The 21,092-nt window shown below is 42.2% G+C and overlaps 1 protein-coding gene across 5 annotated transcripts in view; it reads right to left on the reverse strand.

Moving 5' to 3' along the window:
- Positions 1–232: 232 nt before the first annotated feature.
- LOC124144458 overlaps positions 233–21,092 on the reverse strand; it is a 42,343-nt gene continuing 21,483 nt past the window's right edge. For 4 of the 5 annotated variants that reach the window (XM_046513869.2, XM_046513866.2, XM_046513868.2 and 1 more), the window contains exons 8-18: positions 19,899–20,153; positions 19,018–19,112; positions 16,063–16,179; positions 15,532–15,592; positions 14,117–14,224; positions 8,574–8,638; positions 7,431–7,502; positions 6,462–6,564; positions 4,703–4,769; positions 2,455–2,561; positions 233–1,256 (exon numbers count right to left, since the gene is read on the reverse strand). In XM_046513869.2, coding sequence (XP_046369825.2) covers positions 1,215–1,256; positions 2,455–2,561; positions 4,703–4,769; positions 6,462–6,564; positions 7,431–7,502; positions 8,574–8,638; positions 14,117–14,224; positions 15,532–15,592; positions 16,063–16,179; positions 19,018–19,112; positions 19,899–20,153 — 1,092 coding nt within the window. In that variant the 3' untranslated portion in view covers positions 233–1,214. Of the gene's footprint in view, positions 1,257–2,454; positions 2,562–4,702; positions 4,770–4,857; positions 4,894–6,461; positions 6,565–7,430; positions 7,503–8,573; positions 8,639–14,116; positions 14,225–15,531; positions 15,593–16,062; positions 16,180–19,017; positions 19,113–19,898; positions 20,154–21,092 lie in introns of those variants that run through there. The other variant, XM_048387715.1, reaches the window with a different exon arrangement.

Genomic DNA, 21,092 nt, shown 5'->3' on the forward strand with positions numbered 1-21,092 from the left:
GATGTCCCATGCAAAGTTCCTATCCTTGTTCGAGTCCTTGTTCCTGAGTTTCCCCTGATGTTGTCACAAGCAAAGTTCTTGTCCTTGTTGAGCCCTTGTTCAAGTATTTCCCCTGATGTCCCATGCAAAGTTCCTGTCCTTGTTCCTGAGTTTCCCCTGATATTGTTGCAGGCAAAGCTCTTGTCCTTGTTAACATTTCTGACATTTCTTCTTTCTTTCCAACTAAAAGACCTCATAGAAATACTTTATTCAAGTAAAACAAGTCAGTAAATATAACACATCTTAAAGATACAGATATCATGGTGTAGAATTGCAGCTGATAATTTTGGTAAAATAGAATTATATTAGGCAGACTAAAAGTGATGTCTTGAATGAAGATATATCCTAATCCAGCATCACCATACAAACATATCTGGGTTACAGACAGCAAATTTTTGTGATATGGGATTTACATCAATAGGCCATATTTGCTCCCTATGACAAGATATCTATCTGGGACGTCTTTCACTGAAATGATATAAGGGATATATCTATGACTCATTCAGACAATATGGATCTTGAGACGTCCATTAAGAAATGATTCCAGCAGACAGTGGACGACTCATTTAGAAATCATTCCAGGAGTCTGGAGATGTCTCAACCTGAAGTGATTCCAGGAGTCTGAAGACGCCATATCCAGAAGTGATTTCAGGAGTCTGGAGACGTCATATCCAGAAATGATTTCAGGAGTCTGGAGACATCATATCCAGAAATGATTTCAGGAGTCTGGAGACATCATATCCAGAAATGATTTCAGGAGTCTGGAGACATCATATCCAGAAATGATTTCAGGAGTCTGGAGACATCATATCCAGAAATGATTTCAGGAGTCTGGAGACATCATATCCAGAAATGATTTCTGGAGTCTGGAGACGTCATATCCAGAAATGATTTCAGGTGTCTGGAGACATCTCATTCAGAAAAGATTTCAGGAGACTGGAGACGTCTCATCCAGAAATGAAACAATCTAACTACATGTATTTAAGTCAGGTACTATCTCAAGTATTTCTCTTACAAATGTAATCATGCAAATAATCCATGGAACAGAATCTGTGGAGTTATAGTGAGCACCTTGTTTTTTTCAATTTATAGCTTGAACTGAATGTCAATCTATAATTACATTTTGCCAGGAAATTATTTCTGGATAGTCCTATAGTTCTGCTCCAATCAAGTTCCTACTTCGCCTTGGCTTTCTTGGAAGGTGAGCCCTGGTTTTCCTGTGACAAACAATACAACAGCAGTGTCAGTGTTTGGGAGCTACAGAGGCAGAAACACAATACAGGGATGAGGATGACTAAAGCCTGCTCTGGTTACTGTATGTTGAGCCTTAAGCATTTTTGGTTACACATAGGTTTCTCATAGCAGTTAGCAAATACCTACACCTACACTGCAACTGGAAGACAGGCCTGGGAGAACATTCTATCTCTCAGTTCTTGATACACTGAAGTTACAATATGATAATATCACAATACACAGATCTGAGGCCTCTAAACGACCCTTATCAAAACAATAAGAAACAATACCAGAGCTGTAGATATATGCATAAAATATGTATTTAATAAACTGGAATATGCAGACAAATAAAATCCCTAGCCTATCAAATATGCAACAAAAGCTATAAAAACGCTATGGAAATAAAACCAATGCATATCTTACAACTGTGAACGATTGCATACCTGTCGATCGCGAGCTCATTTACCGACAGTTGCATTTGGTAAAAAATATGTATACTACTATTTATTTGGTTTTAAATTATTTACAGGGATTGTTTCGAAACAGGTTTTCAAGTTGAAATACTTAAATTTAAAGGAACATGAGGTAAAAAATTGAATACCCATTAAAAATTGTGGATACCTAATAAGAATCAAATTCATGGGTAAAATACCCAAATAACCAAAAGCTATTCTAGAGCTCTGAATACCAAAGAATAATAATTTGAATCAAAACAGTTGCTATTAGAGGTTGTTTAGAGGCATTATTGGGATATGAGCAAGTCCTTGATCCACAATTATTTCATTGAGAGATCAACCCATGAAGATCCGGGGTAGAATAGGTCTTCAGCAACCCATGCTCGCCGTAAAAGGCGACTATGCTTGTCGTAAGAGGCGACTAACGGGATCAGGTCAGGCTCGCTGACTTGGTTGATGCATGTCATCGTGTCCCAATTGTGTGGATCGATGCTCATGATGTCAGTCACAGGATTGTCTGGTCCAGACTCGGTTATTTACAGACTGCAGTCATATAGCTGGAATATTGCTGAGTGAAGCATTTAACAACAACAAACAAACAAGTCATTGAGAGATCACATCAATGAGTTTGACATTCCTCTCTTTCAATGAATTGCTTCAGCCTAAAAGAGAAGTTCACATGTTTAGGGGAGAGCTACCTGCATGTGGTAATAGAATTCTCACAAACCTTTGTGGTGCTGATGTACTCGTCTATTGCTCCTTCAAGGAATGTGAGCGGGACAGGCCCACACTGAAGAACTGCTGCATGGTAGTCTCGCACATCAAACAGGTCACCTGAAACATGATATATGTCACCTGTGTCACCTGAAACATTGCATGTCAGTGGATCTGTCACCTCAAACTTTGGACATGTTACCTGAAAAATTGAATTTGTCACCTATGTCACCTGAGACATTGCACGTCACCCGAAACATTGGATATGACACCTCAAACATTGCACGTCACCCGAAACATTGGATATGGCACCTCAAACATTGCACGTCACCCGAAACATTGGATATGGCACCTCAAACATTGCACGTCACCCGAAACATTGGATATGGTACCTCAAACATTGCACGTCACCCGAAACATTGGATATGGTACCTCAAACATTACACGTCACCCGAAACATTGGATATGGCACCTCAAACATTGCACGTCACCCGAAACATTGGATATGTCATCTCAAACATTGCACATCACCCGAAACATTGGATATGGCACCTCAAACATTACACGTCACCCGAAACATTGGATATGGTACCTCAAACATTACACGTCACCCGAAACATTGGATATGGCACCTCAAACATTACACGTCACCCGAAACATTGGATATGGCACCTCAAACATTGCACGTCACCCGAAACATTGGATATGGTACCTCAAACATTGCACGTCACCCGAAACATTGGATATGGTACCTCAAACATTACACGTCACCCGAAACATTGGATATGTCATCGCAAACATTACACGTCACCCGAAAATTGGATTTGGCACCTCAAACATTACACGTCACCCTAAACATTGGATATGTCATCTCAAACATTGGATATGTCACCTCAAACATACCACCTATGTCACTGAAACATTGAACATGTCACCTGACACTGGACATGTGAAGCATTTGCAATACCTTCTGAATCATGTTACCTGAAACACTGAGTGAGTGAGTGAGTGAGTGAGTGAGTGAGTGAGTGAGTGAGTGAGTGAGTGAGTGAGTGAGTGAGTGAGTGAGTGAGTGAGTGAGTGAGTGAGTGAGTGAATGTGGTTTTACACTGTTTTTAATCATATTTCAGCAATATCAAGGCAGGGAACACCCAGTAATTGGCTTCACACATTGGACCCATGTGGGGGAATCGAACCCAGGTCTTTGGAAGGAAGGAAAGGACCACGAAGATCATGCCCACCAACTCTTGAGTTTTTGGCTTGAGATTCATTTTTCTAGTCAATGTTTGCTCTTTCAATCAAAACAAGAGTTTGCCACTAACGTGGCTATATCCTCCGCCCCTGTTGCAGAATTTATGACATAATTAAATCTAAACAAACCCTAACCTTTCTTAACTGAGGTGGAACTTGTCATGGAAATTGTAAAAAAAAGAAGAGTTTGGAACCTAAGTCCATCTTGTTGTCATGGAAACGTTAAAAATAAAAAATTCAAAAATTTCTAAATAGCAAAAGGCACCAGTTCAGCATGTACTGGACAGACCTTCAAAGTTTGATGAATGCTCCGGAAACGAAACCTGACAGACGGACGGAGCCCGTTTCTATATCATAATTACACATTACATTACAGATTTAGGTTTTTCTTAAATATCCACTTTCATGTCTGAAAATGACATATGTTGGCTGAAGGGGGCATCACTTCTCAATCTTTCAGTCTATGAAGGGTTGGAAGTTCTGTATTATGTTGATAACAACTAAACAAACTAGACACAGAAGCAGACCCAACCCAAGTTTTTCCTAAATGGCAAGAAACACTGTGCCAGCAGAAACAACACTGTATCTTTTGGACTGTACCAAGTCAGGTGACAGCTGAATTACCTCAACAGCATCTATAATCCTTAATGTTGTAGGGCAGAAACGCTGTGGCGAGAGGCAAGAGGGCACTGTGATTGTTATGCTGTTTAAGTCAACCAAGAGATACTGGAGAATCTGAGTAAGCTGGTTGTTCATCAGTTTCCGTTATCATTCACATGTGTCACACCAATATAACCTGTAATATAATGTATGGTATGTATCACGATACAGGGGTTGTACGTCGATCTATTGTATCGTGCGCCTCGAATCAGGATAACTGTATCACAATATAGTTCCACCACTAGCCATGATAGGGCTGGAATATTACTGAAAGCTGCGTGCAAACTGACTCACTCTTATCCTCGGAGAGGACTGCAGTTGGTAGATTTTATGTAGCTTCAGTTACTTACCAAGCTCCTTTTCTGCCTTGTGACGAAGTTCCCACAATTTCAGTTCCCCAATCTTGTAGGCACAAGCCTGCATAAAACACACCCATCATGACAATATTAAAACCAATTTCACATCTTGTAGGCACAAGCCTGCATTAGATACACTCATCATGACAATATTAAAACCAATTTCACATCTTGTAGGCACAAGCCTGCATTAGATACACCAATCATGACAATATTAAAACCAATTTCACAATATCTGAATAAGCATGCAATTGGAGGCTTTAAGTATCTTTTATAAGTTTTCTCAATGATATTATGGCGTGTTCAACACTCTCATTAAGTTACTTCTATTGTAGGACCCTCATGAAGATGCTTGAGAAAAGAAAATCCCCAGTATCCCATGCTTGTTTTAAGAGCCAAGGATTGAGGGTCAAGCTTGGTAATTTGGCAGGTTGTGGGTAATTGTGACCTGAAAAAAACTGATCATTGCTCGTGTTTTCTGTCGCCGTCCAGACTCAAGTAACTGAAGGCTGGCATATTGTAGCCCACATTTCGCTGACTGTGTAATGTCATCACTGACTCAATTAAATGTTTCTATTCTTAAAAGATATAAGTTGACCTTGTTCACTCAACAAGAAAGGCATCTTCCCGAGGCAAGAGAGTTAACTGATTATAAAAGTCCAGTTTCCACCCTTGCCGAACTGGGCTCTATCGTAGCGCTACCACTGGCTATTACCAGATATGTCCCTTCTAAGCCTCTCCTATGGACCAATCAGATTCCATCTCTCGTATCACTTGCGTTTGCTTCACACAAAATGGTGGCGCCCAGTCAAAACAATCTGATTGATAATCAAGATCTATATTGTGATAAAACGGGGCTTACATCGCGAAATGCATCAAATCACATGAGCACCTTGATTAAAAACATGAAAAGATTTGGAAAATATTTGCTGACAATGAGTTGGCGGTGCACATGCTTTGCAAATCCTGCAATCGACCGAAATCTGCACGACATTTTACAAACCAGATTTGGATTTCGGTGCGTGATTTTGATTGGACTATGCATAGACTCGTTAGTCCAGTCAAAATGTAACTCCATAATACAAGCCTAGTTCGGCAAGGGTGGAAACTGGACTTTTATAGTCAGTTAACTCTCTTGCCTCAGGAAGATGCAAGAAACGTAGTAGGTATCCGGGTTAGAAGAGGCTCCATAACCCTATCCTGGTCGTAAGATGAATTCGGGTTGGGTAGCCAGGCCCAGTGACTTGGTGGCCAGCCCGGTGACTTGGTGGCCAGCCCGGTGACTTGGTAGCCAGGCCCGGTGACTTGGTAGCCAGGCCCAGTGACTTGGTAGCCAGGCCCGGTGACTTGGTAGCCAGGCCCAGTGACTTGGTAGCCAGGCCCGGTGACTTGGTAGCCAGGCCCAGTGACTTGGTAGCCAGGCCCGGTGACTTGGTAGCCAGGCCCAGTGACTTGGTAGCCAGGCCCGGTGACTTGGTAGCCAGGCCCAGTGACTTGGTAGCCAGGCCCAGTGACTTGCTGGCCAGGCAGAATGCCTTTGTGGCTAGGCCCGGTGACTTGGTGGCCAGCCCGGTGACTTGCTGGCCAGGCAGAATGCCTTTGTGGCTAGGCCCGGTGACTTGGTGGCCAGGCCTGGTGACTTGGTGGCCAAACCTGGTGGATTATTTATAGACTACTATCACATAGCCGGAATATTGCTGAGTGTGGCGTTAAACAACAAGCAAGGCTAATGTCCCTATACAGCTTGACGTACCTGACCAGGCATGGTGATGTACCTGTTGACCTCATTCCTCATTGACCACTCATCGGTCAGCGTACTGTCCACGAGGTACTCCACGGCCTTAGCCTGGGTCCACCTGGAGTTAACACAGCGCTGGTCATTTTTTAAAAGGTTCAATATCTTGTTACCTCATACAATATTTGTGACCATGAGATAAGGGACCTTATGGGTGAAAAATCACGTTTTGACCTTTCATTATATTTTATAACTACAGACTCTTCAGAAAACAAAAATATATTTCACAGGCTTCAATTCGTATTTATTACAGAGATACATGACATCACACATATGGATCTTCACTGAAGTAAGTTGAAGTCAAACATCTTTATGACGTCTTAGCACAATTGTATCCAAGCACCCATAAGATCCATTTTCTCCTGTTGGGTCATATTTGTTATCAGATAGATCAGTCCATCCTATTTGGCATGTTACATGTATTTTCTTGATCAGCAAGTATTATCACAAGTACGACCTCATTACTCCAGTACTCAACAGCTTGCACTGGATTCCTGTGTATTCTGTTCATTTTCAAAATTCCCTGCCTAAAAAATTACCTACAGGTGTTTGCTAGTAGATGCTCCACACCACCACGTTATCTACTAGACCTACACACCAGCATGCACACCCAGGTCTGAATCTCCCCATCTCCTCTGTGTTCCACATGTAAAGACTATCAGCTATGGCCATAGCTCCTTTCCCTTTGCTGCTGCAACTGAGTGGAACAGTCTCCCACTCGAACTTAGAGTTTTTCCAACTTTCCAGATCTTTAAGCAACGATTAAAGACTTACCTTTTCATGATCGCCTTTACTGACTGACTATGTCTTTTCTTGTGTGCTTATATCATGTAAAACCCATTACAAGTGGATTATTATTATTATCATTATTATTATTATTAGTAGTAGTAGTTGTATTATTATTATTATTATTATTATTATTATTACCCCATGGAGTGCAGTCCTGTGTCTACAACAAGTCTAGCTGCTCGCAACATCTCAAAGCTGTAGCGTCCAAACCTGTAAAATAGAGGCACTTTACAGTTAGATGAAGCTACTGATAGTGTGTCTCTATAAATACTCCAGGGCTCCAGACAGTTATTCAAACATTCATTATCCTTATGTGAACACTGGAACACCAGTGGAAAGGAAAGACTCATTCAAACCCACAACCAGTACGTCCTGACACAGCTTAGGGACACAACTCTTTACATCAAGACAAATGACTTGAACACCCATGTTACATCAGTATAAAAACAGTTACACATTTTAACAAAGGAAAGACTTAATTCAAACCCACAACCAGTACATCCTGGCACAGCTAAGGGACACAACTCTTTACATCAAGACATATGACTGGAACACCCATGTTACATCAGTATCAAGAGAACAGCGTTAACACTACCCCCCACCAGTGGGCACATTAGAATTTGTTTGTTCATATAGCAGTGAAGATAAACTATAATAAAGAGTCCTATAAAGCCTTAAAAACAGATAGGCACTTTGGCCGCTTTATGTCATCAGAAAAAATTATTAAATGTGAAATTAATACACAGTCTTGAAAAGTATCTCTTCGAAACGTTAACTTCAGTTGTTTCTGAGAAAACTTGTCCCCATTGCACACTCTATGCGCCAAGTAAAATATCATGGATCAAGGGCTGTTACACTGTAAAAAAATATTTTACGGGACCAATTTTTGAACTTGTCAAGTATCTTTCATTCATGCAACAACAGTAGTTTCTAAGAAAATTTGTCCCCATTGCACACACCTGCACTAAATGAGATAACATGGATCAAGTGCCGCACTTGTTAAAAAAAAAATATGGGATAAATTTCAAACTCAGTCTTGACAAGTATCACTGAGATAAGCATGCAAGCTTTCATTCATGTAACTATCCCTCGCCCCACTTCGTGGCGGTGGATAAGAAAGACAATCAACCACTCTAATAAAGGAAAGATTTAATTCAAACCCACAACCTGTACATCCTGGCACAGCTAAGGGACACAACTCTTTACATCAAGACTGATGACTGGAACAATAAAGGAAAGACTTATTTAATGAGACAGTAATAGTAGATTCTATGTACTTACATGGAGTAGTTGTCTGTGTACATTCCTAGTTCCAGGCCCAATGCCTCTGAGTACAGGCCCCAACCCTGTATATCAAGACAGAACATAAGGAAAAATCTTTACGTTTTATCACTTCTATAAAAACTCCAAAAAACATCCTCACGAAAATCAATTCGAAGTAAGAAAAAATTTCTTCCAAAATTGTTTGGTGAAGTACCAGAACAACTTGCTGGATGAGTGAGTGAGTGAGTGAGTTTGGTTTTATGCCGCTTTTAGCAATATTCCAGCAATACCCCGGCAGGTAACATCAGAAATGGGCTTCATACATTGCTGCCATGTTGGGAATTGAACCCAGATCTTCAGTGAGACGAGTGAACGCTGTAACCACTAGGCCACCCGACCGCTGGACGATTAATATTTTGTAAGCAAGGCCAGATGAATTTACGAACTTGTTTTTAATTTTTGCTTATCATACAAAAATCTGCAATTAATAACTTTTTATCTAAAAGTTTACAGTTACAACAATATTTTGACTTTGACTATGTCTGTTTTCTCACAGTTCCTCCAGCAGGATTTCACCTGCAACAATAGTATAACAAAAATGAACCCTAAGACAGTGGGGGTGTATTCCATACTAGAAAACTATAGAGAGCACCAATGGCGGTAGGTCATCCTTGCAGTCCTCATACTGTACTCTACATACTGTCTGACTCAAGGACCACTAACCTCAATGTATGCTGTGTGCATAGGGAACCTCCCTGGTGCTAGGTAGTACTTTCTGTCCTCTATACACTGTCCTCTATATACAGCCTGACACAAGGACCACTAACCTCAATGTATGCTGTGTGCATAGGGAACCTTCCTGGTGCTAGGTAGTACTTTCTGTCCTCTATACACTGTCCTCTATATACAGCCTGACTCAAGGACCACTAACCTCAATGTATGCTGTGTGCATAGGGAACCTCCCTGGTGCTAGGTAGTACTTGCTGTCCTCTATATACTGTCTGACTCAAGGACTACTAACCTCAATGTATGCTGTGTGCATAGGGAACCTCCCTGGTGCTAGGTAGTACTTGCTGTCCTCTATATACAGCCTGACACAAGGACCACTAACCTCAATGTATGCTGTGTGCATAGGGAACCTTCCTGGTGCTAGGTAGTACTTGCTGTACTCTATATACTGTCTGACACAAGAACTACTAACCTCAATGTATGCTGTGTGCATAGGGAACCTCCCTGGTGCTAGGTAGTACTTGCTGTCCTCTATATACTGTCTGACACAAGAACTACTAACCTCAATGTATGCTGTGTGCATAGGGAACCTTCCTGGTGCTAGGTAGTACTTGCTGTACTCTATATACTGTCTGACACAAGAACTACTAACCTCAATGTATGCTGTGTGCATAGGGAACCTCCCTGGTGCTAGGTAGTACTTGCTGTCCTCTATATACTGTCTGACACAAGAACTACTAACCTCAATGTATGCTGTGTGCATAGGGAACCTCCCTGGTGCTAGGTAGTACTTGCTGTCCTCTATATACTGTCTGACTCAAGGACCACTAACCTCAATGTATGCTGTGTGCATAGGGAACCTTCCTGGTGCTAGGTAGTACTTGCTGTCCTCTATATACTGTCTGACACAAGAACTACTAACCTCAATGTATGCTGTGTGCATAGGGAACCTTCCTGGTGCTAGGTAGTACTTGCTGTACTCTATATACTGTCTGACACAAGAACTACTAACCTCAATGTATGCTGTGTGCATAGGGAACCTCCCTGGTGCTAGGTAGTACTTGCTGTCCTCTATATACTGTCTGACTCAAGGACCACTAACCTCAATGTATGCTGTGTGCATAGGGAACCTTCCTGGTGCTAGGTAGTACTTGCTGTCCTCTATATACTGTCTGACACAAGAACTACTAACCTCAATGTACGCTGTGTGCATAGGGAACCTCCCTGGTGCTAGGTAGTACTTGCTGTACTCTATATACTGTCTGACACAAGAACTACTAACCTCAATGTATGCTGTGTGCATAGGGAACCTCCATGGTGCTAGGTAGTACTTGCTGTCCTCTACATACTGTCTGACTCAAGGACCACTAACCTCAATGTATGCTGTGTGCATAGGGAACCTCCCTGGTGCTAGGTAGTACTTACTGTCCTCTACATACTGTCTGACACAAGGACCACTAACCTCAATGTATTCTGTGTGCATAGGGAACCTCCCTGGTGCTAGGTAGTACTTGCTGTCCTCTATATACTGTCTGACTCAAGGACCACTAACCTCAATGTATGCTGTGTGCATAGGGAACCTCCCTGGTGCTAGGTAGTACTTGCTGTCCTCTATATACTGTGTGACACAACGACCACTAACCTCAATGTACGCTGTGTGCATGGGGAACCTCCCTGGTGCTAGGTAGTACTTTCTGTCCTCTATACACTGTCCTCTATATACAGCCTGACTCAAGGACCACTAACCTCAATGTATGCTGTGTGCATAGGGAACCTCCCTAGTGCTAGGTAGTACTTGCTGTCCTCTATATACTGTCTGACACAAGAACTACTAACCTCAATGTATGCTGTGTGCATAGGGAACCTCCCTGGTGCTAGGTAGTACTTGCTGTCCTCTATATACTGTCTGACACAAGAACTACTAACCTCAATGTATGCTGTGTGCATAGGGAACCTTCCTGGTGCTAGGTAGTACTTGCTGTACTCTATATACTGTCTGACACAAGAACTACTAACCTCAATGTATGCTGTGTGCATAGGGAACCTCCCTGGTGCTAGGTAGTACTTGCTGTCCTCTATATACTGTCTGACTCAAGGACCACTAACCTCAATGTATGCTGTGTGCATAGGGAACCTTCCTGGTGCTAGGTAGTACTTGCTGTCCTCTATATACTGTCTGACACAAGAACTACTAACCTCAATGTACGCTGTGTGCATAGGGAACCTCCCTGGTGCTAGGTAGTACTTGCTGTACTCTATATACTGTCTGACACAAGAACTACTAACCTCAATGTATGCTGTGTGCATAGGGAACCTCCATGGTGCTAGGTAGTACTTGCTGTCCTCTACATACTGTCTGACTCAAGGACCACTAACCTCAATGTATGCTGTGTGCATAGGGAACCTCCCTGGTGCTAGGTAGTACTTGCTGTCCTCTATATACTGTGTGACACAACGACCACTAACCTCAATGTACGCTGTGTGCATGGGGAACCTCCCTGGTGCTAGGTAGTACTTTCTGTCCTCTATACACTGTCCTCTATATACAGCCTGACTCAAGGACCACTAACCTCAATGTATGCTGTGTGCATAGGGAACCTCCCTAGTGCTAGGTAGTACTTGCTGTCCTCTATATACTGTCTGACACAAGAACTACTAACCTCAATGTATGCTGTGTGCATAGGGAACCTCCCTGGTGCTAGGTAGTACTTGCTGTCCTCTATATACTGTCTGACACAAGAACTACTAACCTCAATGTATGCTGTGTGCATAGGGAACCTTCCTGGTGCTAGGTAGTACTTGCTGTACTCTATATACTGTCTGACACAAGAACTACTAACCTCAATGTATGCTGTGTGCATAGGGAACCTCCCTGGTGCTAGGTAGTACTTGCTGTCCTCTATATACTGTCTGACTCAAGGACCACTAACCTCAATGTATGCTGTGTGCATAGGGAACCTTCCTGGTGCTAGGTAGTACTTGCTGTCCTCTATATACTGTCTGACACAAGAACTACTAACCTCAATGTACGCTGTGTGCATAGGGAACCTCCCTGGTGCTAGGTAGTACTTGCTGTACTCTATATACTGTCTGACACAAGAACTACTAACCTCAATGTATGCTGTGTGCATAGGGAACCTCCATGGTGCTAGGTAGTACTTGCTGTCCTCTACATACTGTCTGACTCAAGGACCACTAACCTCAATGTATGCTGTGTGCATAGGGAACCTCCCTGGTGCTAGGTAGTACTTGCTGTCCTCTATATACTGTGTGACACAACGACCACTAACCTCAATGTACGCTGTGTGCATGGGGAACCTCCCTGGTGCTAGGTAGTACTTTCTGTCCTCTATACACTGTCCTCTATATACAGCCTGACTCAAGGACCACTAACCTCAATGTATGCTGTGTGCATAGGGAACCTCCCTAGTGCTAGGTAGTACTTGCTGTCCTCTATATACTGTCTGACACAAGAACTACTAACCTCAATGTATGCTGTGTGCATAGGGAACCTCCCTGGTGCTAGGTAGTACTTGCTGTCCTCTATATACTGTCTGACACAAGAACTACTAACCTCAATGTATGCTGTGTGCATAGGGAACCTCCCTGGTGCTAGGTAGTACTTGCTGTCCTCTATATACTGTCTGACTCAAGGACCACTAACCTCAATGTATGCTGTGTGCATAGGGAACCTCCCTGGTGCTAGGTAGTACTTGCTGTCCTCTATATACTGTCTGACACAAGAACTACTAACCTCAATGTATGCTGTGTGCATAGGGAACCTCCCTGGTGCTAGGTAGTACTTGCTGTCCTCTATATACTGTCTGACTCAAGGACCACTAACCTCAATGTATGCTGTGTGCATAGGGAACCTCCCTAGTGCTAGGTAGTACTTGCTGTCCTCTATATACTGTCTGACACAAGAACTACTAACCTCAATGTATGCTGTGTGCATAGGGAACCTCCCTGGTGCTAGGTAGTACTTGCTGTCCTCTATATACTGTCTGACACAAGAACTACTAACCTCAATGTATGCTGTGTGCATAGGGAACCTCCCTGGTGCTAGGTAGTACTTGCTGTACTCTATATACTGTCTGACACAAGAACTACTAACCTCAATGTATGCTGTGTGCATAGGGAACCTCCCTGGTGCTAGGTAGTACTTGCTGTCCTCTATATACTGTCTGACACAAGAACTACTAACCTCAATGTATGCTGTGTGCATAGGGAACCTCCCTGGTGCTAGGTAGTACTTGCTGTCCTCTATATACTGTCTGACTCAAGGACCACTAACCTCAATGTATGCTGTGTGCATAGGGAACCTCCCTGGTGCTAGGTAGTACTTGCTGTCCTCTATATACTGTCTGACTCAAGGACCACTAACCTCAATGTATGCTGTGTGCATAGGGAACCTCCCTGGTGCTAGGTAGTACTTGCTGTCCTCTATATACAGCCTGACACAAGGACCACTAACCTCAATGTATGCTGTGTGCATAGGGAACCTCCCTGGTGCTAGGTAGTACTTGCTGTCCTCTATATACAGCCTGACACAAGGACCACTAACCTCAATGTATGCTGTGTGCATAGGAACCTCCCTAGTGCTAGGTAGTACTTGCAGTACTCTATATACTGTCTTACTCAAGGACCACTAACCTCAATGTATGCTGTGTGCATAGGAACCTCCCTGGTGCTAGGTAGTACTTGCAGTACTCTATATACTGTCTTACTCAAGGACCACTAACCTCAATGTATGCTGTGTGCATAGGGTACCTCCCTGGTGCTAGGTAGTACTTGCTGTCCTCTATATACTGTGTGACACAACGACCACTAACCTCAATGTACGCTGTGTGCATAGGGAACCTCCCTGGTGCTAGGTAGTACTTGCTGTCCTCTATATACTGTCGGAATAGGGGGACAGCTGTGGCCACAGAAAGGCTATGCTGCAAAAAGGATTCATATGAAAGGCAAGCATAGATGCAGTTGATTAACTGACCCCCATTAACGATGTTAACAAAATATATATACATAAGACGACAATCAAATAACGAAAATAATTTTCAGCCTCATGCGAAGAAAGTTTTTAGAATAATTCTGGCAGCAGCCTCAAATTTTGTCTCTAAGTTCCACATGTTTCAAAGGATATGAACACAAGAACAAAACAATACATTATCAAAGGCAGACACCATCTCTGCATTAGGTTGATACGTATGAGTGCCACATTGTGCAAAAAAATGTTTGAAAGATTCTGGGAGTGAGTGCGTTAGGTTCAATTTTTTTGAACAGAATTCAAGTTATATCACAGCATGTCAGTTTAATGTGTGAGGAGAGCCGAAGTGATGCAGGTCTCAGATATTTACCACTTTGGTGAAACCCATGAGCATGGGTATGGTGCTGACAAATCTAGAAACATAATCGGGGAAAACCAGGATTCGAATCCATGATCATAGATTTCTGGTGCGCCCAAGGGACACACTCTGCACAGCGAGTTGCGTCACCTTAGACTGGGCCACCTGTTCCCCCTCAAAGACTTTGAGTTACGTTGAGTTGTGTTTAAAATACATAACAACAGGTCATGTGAGTCATGCGAATCAAAATACTCCCTGGCATATAAAGCTTAGGGTAGACAAACCCTATTAATTAAGCATGTCATAAGGCTACTTAGCCACACATCTTTTTACTTTACAGATCCGCAGACTGTAAATTTTGTTAAAAAATGGAAATAATAATAATCAGAATTTGCTCTTTTTCTATCCAGTCGTTAAGCTGATAGCATATTGCCCCCAAAATATATTATCAAAACAAGGACCCACTAAAGTTGGAATTTCTTAAACATTGAGTTAAAATAAAGTTTGTTGTTCCTGAAATTGATAGGGTGCATAGATGCACAACAGTATTACTGTTTGATGTATCAGGCTTGCGTTGTTTAAAGCAACAGCTGTGTTGCAGGCTCTCCCACAAGAAACAATCTTTATTTTTTTATTCCAGCATGGATTTGTCCTGTTGCCATAGTAACAGTATACGAGGAAACAGTCACAAAGCATGGCATTAGATAATCAACTTTGGTTTCTTTATGTCAACATAACTGTCACTTTGAAAACAAAAACAGATTCTTTGTCAGAAAAAAAAAGATACAGAATACAAATGTATGTTTTACATAGAAGAATTTTGGAAGCCGGGCCTAACTCTCTTCCAGGCGTATATCACAAACAGAGAAACACTGTACACAGTGTGGATGAAGCTTAGTTACCTGCAGGTGATGCCCTGGTTCCCCCTCATGAAGACTCAGCGCCATGAACTCGTACTTTTTACTGGAAACACAAAAATTAAACTTGTGTATCAGGAGTGTTCCTGTTTACCGTATTGACCAGTTTTTACCGGTAAAATTAGGCTTGAACCAGTTACTCATGTGACTGCCAGTCATTGTGGACTGGCAAAAAAAGTATCTTGTAAATCTTCTTTTGTTAAACATTACATCGTTGATAACTGATCTTCGTCCAAAAAAGGTTGAAGGTCACACTCAACAATATACCAGCTATGATAATCGAGTCTGGAGTGAGTGAGTGAGTGACTATGGTTTGCCGCTTTAAGCAATATTCCAGCAACATCAAGGTGGGGGACACCAGAAATGGGAATCGAGTCTGGATCTAACACAATCGTGATTAATATTATGAGCAACGCCTGGTTCCGTCAGGGTACGATGATAAGCAATCAGCCAAGTCACTGACCAGTCCAAATTCTAAATATAACACTTTCATATTTTGGTAAATAAATTGCTTACCAAGAGTCCAGGTTATTGGCATTGATGGAGTAGATGCCGGGCCTCGTCTTGTCCGCTGTCCCTGCACTGTAGAACCCCGCTGGGGCGTTGGCCTGGGAAGCTGGGGTGTGCTTCAACCTGCAGGAGACACAACATGATAGGATCTGCTGTCACAACTCTAGGGTAGGGAGGTCATTATGTTTTTGTTCGTTTGTTTGTTGTTTAATGCTGCTCTCAGCAATATTCCAGCTATATGACGGCGGTCTGTAAATAATGAAGTCTGGACCAGACAATCCAGTGATTGATGTCATGAGCATCGATCCACGCAATTGGGATACGAAGACATGCATCAACCAAGTCAGCGAGCCTGACCACCCGATCCCGTTAGTCGCCTCTTACAACAAGCATAGTCGCCTTTTACGGCAAGCATGGGTTGCTGACCCCGGATCTTCACGGGTCAGGTCATTATGTAAACACCAAGAGTAAACAAAAGTTTTGGTACGCTGAAATTTATCTTAAAGGTCCTTAATTTCACATTGTTTTGCAAAGGAGGATCTTCAGGAGGATCTGTGTATTACCACACGCAGGCGCCATGGAGATTGTGGAACCACCTGCTATACTTACACGAGAGGTATGTCAGGGAGAGTGTGGAATATCCTGCTATACTTACACGAGAGGTATGTCAGGGAGTGTGTGGAATATCCTGCTATACTTACACGAGAGGTATGTCAGGGAGGGTGTGGAATATCCTGCTATACTTACACGAGAGGTATGTCAGGGAGAGTGTGTAGAATATCCTGCTATACTTACACTAGAGGTATGTCAGGGAGAGTGTGGAATATCCTGCTATACTTACACTAGAGGTATGTCAGGGAGAGTGTGGAATATCCTGCTATACTTACACTAGAGGTATGTCAGGGAGAGTGTGGAATATCCTGCTATACTTACATGAGAGGTATGTCAGGGAGAGTGTGGAATATCCTGCTATACTTACACTAGAGGTATGTCAGGGAGAGTGTGGAATATCCTGCTATACTTACACTAGAGGTATGTCAGGGAGAGTGTGGAATATCCTTCTATACTTACATGTGAGGTATGTCAGGCAGAGTGTGGAATATCCTGCTATACTTACACTAGAGGTATGTCAGGGAGAGTGTGGAATATCCTGCTATACTTACATGAGAGGTATGTAAGGGAGAGTGTGGAATATCCTGCTGTACTTACACTAGAGGTATGTTAGGGAGAGTGTGGAATATCCAGCTATACTTACACTAGAGGTATGTTAGGGAGAGTGTGGAATATCCTGCTATACTTACATGAGAGGTATGTCAGGGAGAGTGTGGAATATCCTGCTGTACTTACACTAGAGGTATGTAAGGGAGAGTGTGGAATATCCTGCTGTACTTACACTAGAGGTATGTTAGGGAGAGTGTGGAATATCCTGCTATACTTACACGAGAGGTATGTTAGGGAGAGTGTGGAATATCCTGCTATACTTACACGAGAGGTATGTCAGGGAGAGTGTGGAATATCCTGCTGTACTTACACTAGAGGTATGTTAGGGAGAGTGTGGAATATCCTGCTGTACTTACACAAGAGGTATGTCAGGGAGAGTGTGGAATATCCTGCTATACTTACACTAGAGGTATGTCAGGGAGAGTGTGGAATATCCTGCTATACTTACATGAGAGGTATGTCAGGGAGAGTGTGGAATATCCTGCTGTACTTACACTAGAGGTATGTCAGGGAGAGTGTGGAATATCCTGCTATAATTACACGAGAGGTATGTCAGGGAGAGTGTGGAATATCCTGCTGTACTTACACTAGAGGTATGTTAGGAAGAGAGTGTAGAATATCCTGCTATACTTACACGAGAGGTATGTAAGGGAGAGTGTGGAATATCCTGCTGTACTTACACTAGAGGTATGTCAGGGAGAGTGTGGAATATCCTGCTATACTTACACTAGAGGTATGTCAGGGAGAGTGTGGAATATCCTGCTATACTTACACGAGAGGTATGTCAGGGAGAGTGTGGTATATCCTGCTATACTTACACTAGAGGTATGTCAGGGAGAGTGTGGAATATCCTGCTATAATTACACGAGAGGTATGTCAGGGAGAGTGTGGAATATCCTGCTGTACTTACACTAGAGGTATGTTAGGAAGAGAGTGTAGAATATCCTGCTATACTTACACGAGAGGTATGTAAGGGAGAGTGTGGAATATCCTGCTATACTTACACGAGAGGTATGTCAGGGAGAGTGTGGAATATCCTGCTATACTTACACTAGAGGTATGTCAGGGAGGGTGTGGAATATCCTGCTATACTTACACGAGAGGTATGTAAGGGAGAGTGTGGAATATCCTGCTGTACTTACACTAGAGGTATGTTAGGGAGAGTGTGGAATATCCTTCTATACTTACACGAGAGGTATGTAAGGGAGAGTGTGGAATATCCTGCTATACTTACACTAGAGGTATGTCAGGGAGAGTGTTGAATATCCTGCTATACTTACACTAGAGGTATGTCAGGGAGGGTGTGGAATATCCTGCTATACTTACACGAGAGGTATGTAAGGGAGAGTGTGGAATATCCTGCTGTACTTACACTAGAGGTATGTTAGGGAGAGTGTGGAATATCCTGCTGTACTTACACTAGAGGTATGTCAGGGAGAGTGTGGAATATCCTGCTATAATTACACGAGAGGTATGTCAGGGAGGGTGTGGAATATCCTTCTATACTTACACGAGAGGTATGTAAGGGAGAGTGTGGAATATCCTGCTATACTTACACTAGAGGTATGTCAGGGAGAGTGTTGAATATCCTGCTATACTTACACTAGAGGTATGTCAGGGAGGGTGTGAAATATCCTGCTATACTTACACGTGAGGTATGTCAGGGAGGGTGTGGAATATCCTGCTATACTTACACTAGAGGTATGTCAGGGAGGGTGTGGAATATCCTGCTATACTTACACGAGAGGTATGTCAGGGAGGGTGTGAAACACTGAATGGAGTTTTGGTCGGATCTGGTTGAAGCAGATGTCCTTGACATAGTCCATCACTTCATCCTGAATATCAGTACAGACAAGACACATTTAGGTACCCAATATTCCGATATACAACAAGGACTAAGAAATACTGGCTATTTGTACAAAAGTGGAATGAAGAGTCACCATGACAACTGGTTCAGCATGATTAGATGTCATGCAGGAAGAAACATATCTCATTAAGTGTTAAAAATTCAAGGCTACCATTGTGTTTTACGAATCTCATATATATAGGAAGGCGAGGAAGATAGAGTCTACTGTGATGTTATCATTGTGCACAAATGATTATAAACCCTAGTGAATGCACCCAGGAGATTGCAGACACATCGAAGATTCATCAGTATGAAATCAGAAATTAATGCAGTTCCTTGTCCAGATCCATGAAAGGATTTTCATAAAAGCAAGAAAAAGATGGCATCATCCTAAATATGTGGAGAATTTTTGGCTTTTCTTGTCAAATATAATGTTTATCTCATCGAGTGACCTGACAAATTTAAATATCAACAAGATGAAATGAACATGTTATTTGACAAGAGAATCCAAATGTTCTATGATCTTGTATTTTCTCACTGATATTACACACGTCTTAGTCTGAAAACCATGGTGTTCATCATGCAGACTAAACACGCTGGAACTTGTTCCAGCTAAATGTGTTATATCAAGTGATCAGGTGAAGTACAGATTCTTTTACAGAAAAATATGGAATTGCATTTCCAATTAAATAATAAAATTAATTTTTAACGAAATGCAATGCCAATTGTAGAGCACATGTTAAATTCATAATTTGATAACTGTTAAATTTATCACCTTTGAATCAAAGCTGAATTCCTTGCTTGTATGTAATTTCTTCTGGAATGCTTTCAGATCTTGTCCAAAACCTTCTTTTGCTGATATTTCCAGCATTTGTTTGCGTATTCTAGCAACCTCCTTGAGACCAAGATCATGCACTTCCTGTGGTGACATGTCACAAGACAGGTGGAAGTTGAGGCACATCTGGTAGTAGGATGCACCATTCTTCAGTGTACACACCCCCTCCGCTGGCCGCAGGTGATGCATGTACTCCTGCAACGTAACACCTCTAAAATGAGGGTTCAAGGTACCACAATTCACTATTCAGAGGGGCAGTCGGGTAGCCTTGTGATTAAAGCGTTCACTCATCACGCTGAAGACCCGGGTTCAATTTCCAACATGGGTACAATGTGTGAAGCCCATTTCTGGTGTCCCCCGCCATGATATTGCTGGAATATTGCTACTCACTCACTTCACTATTCAGAATAATATCTCTTAGGCGTGCCAGAACTCTACACTGCTCTAAAACGGTTAAGCACTACCCCAGTGATCAAATTAAGGACCTCCCTGTAGGTCTGTGGCAGGTAGATCTCATATCGGGGCGGACTTTCATATTTGTATGGGTCCTTAAGGCCTGCAGTAAACTTACATGTTCATTGATTTGTCACAATAAGCTGCAGTTTTTTAAATGAGTTCCTGAAGAGTTTAGTCAGGGCCTGCAGCTTCTAAAGTCTGTGCATGGGTCCTAATGGCAGCATGGCAATTTATTTTATTTCAAACACTACCCGATTCCTTTATATTACTGTAGTTACTCTATCTGACTTGACAGATTTACTATAGTGATATGAAAGAATAAGGTGGTTCTTAACTTCTTTTGAGTAGTATATGATCATGGGTTCACATCCAAGATTAGCCATGATATTAATTCTTGGTTGGTCTGCACCATACCATTGCACATTGGTTTGATCAAGGTGATACAACTTATATGCATTACTTAAGGGCAGCTTGAGCACCTTGATTAAAAACTTGAAAAGATTTGGAAAATATCTGTTGACAATGAGTTGGCGGTGCACATGATTTTCAAATCCTGCAATCGACCGAAATCTGCATGACAGTTTCGATTTCGGTGTGCGATTTTGATTTGACTATGCATAGACTCATTAGTCCACCAAAGTCTAACTCCATAATACCAGCCTAGTTCGGCAAGGGTGG

Source organism: Haliotis rufescens, unplaced genomic scaffold (assembly GCF_023055435.1).
Source record: "Haliotis rufescens isolate VD_foot unplaced genomic scaffold, xgHalRufe1.0.p SCAF_7, whole genome shotgun sequence".
NCBI classification, from domain to species: Eukaryota; Metazoa; Mollusca; class Gastropoda; order Lepetellida; family Haliotidae; genus Haliotis; species Haliotis rufescens.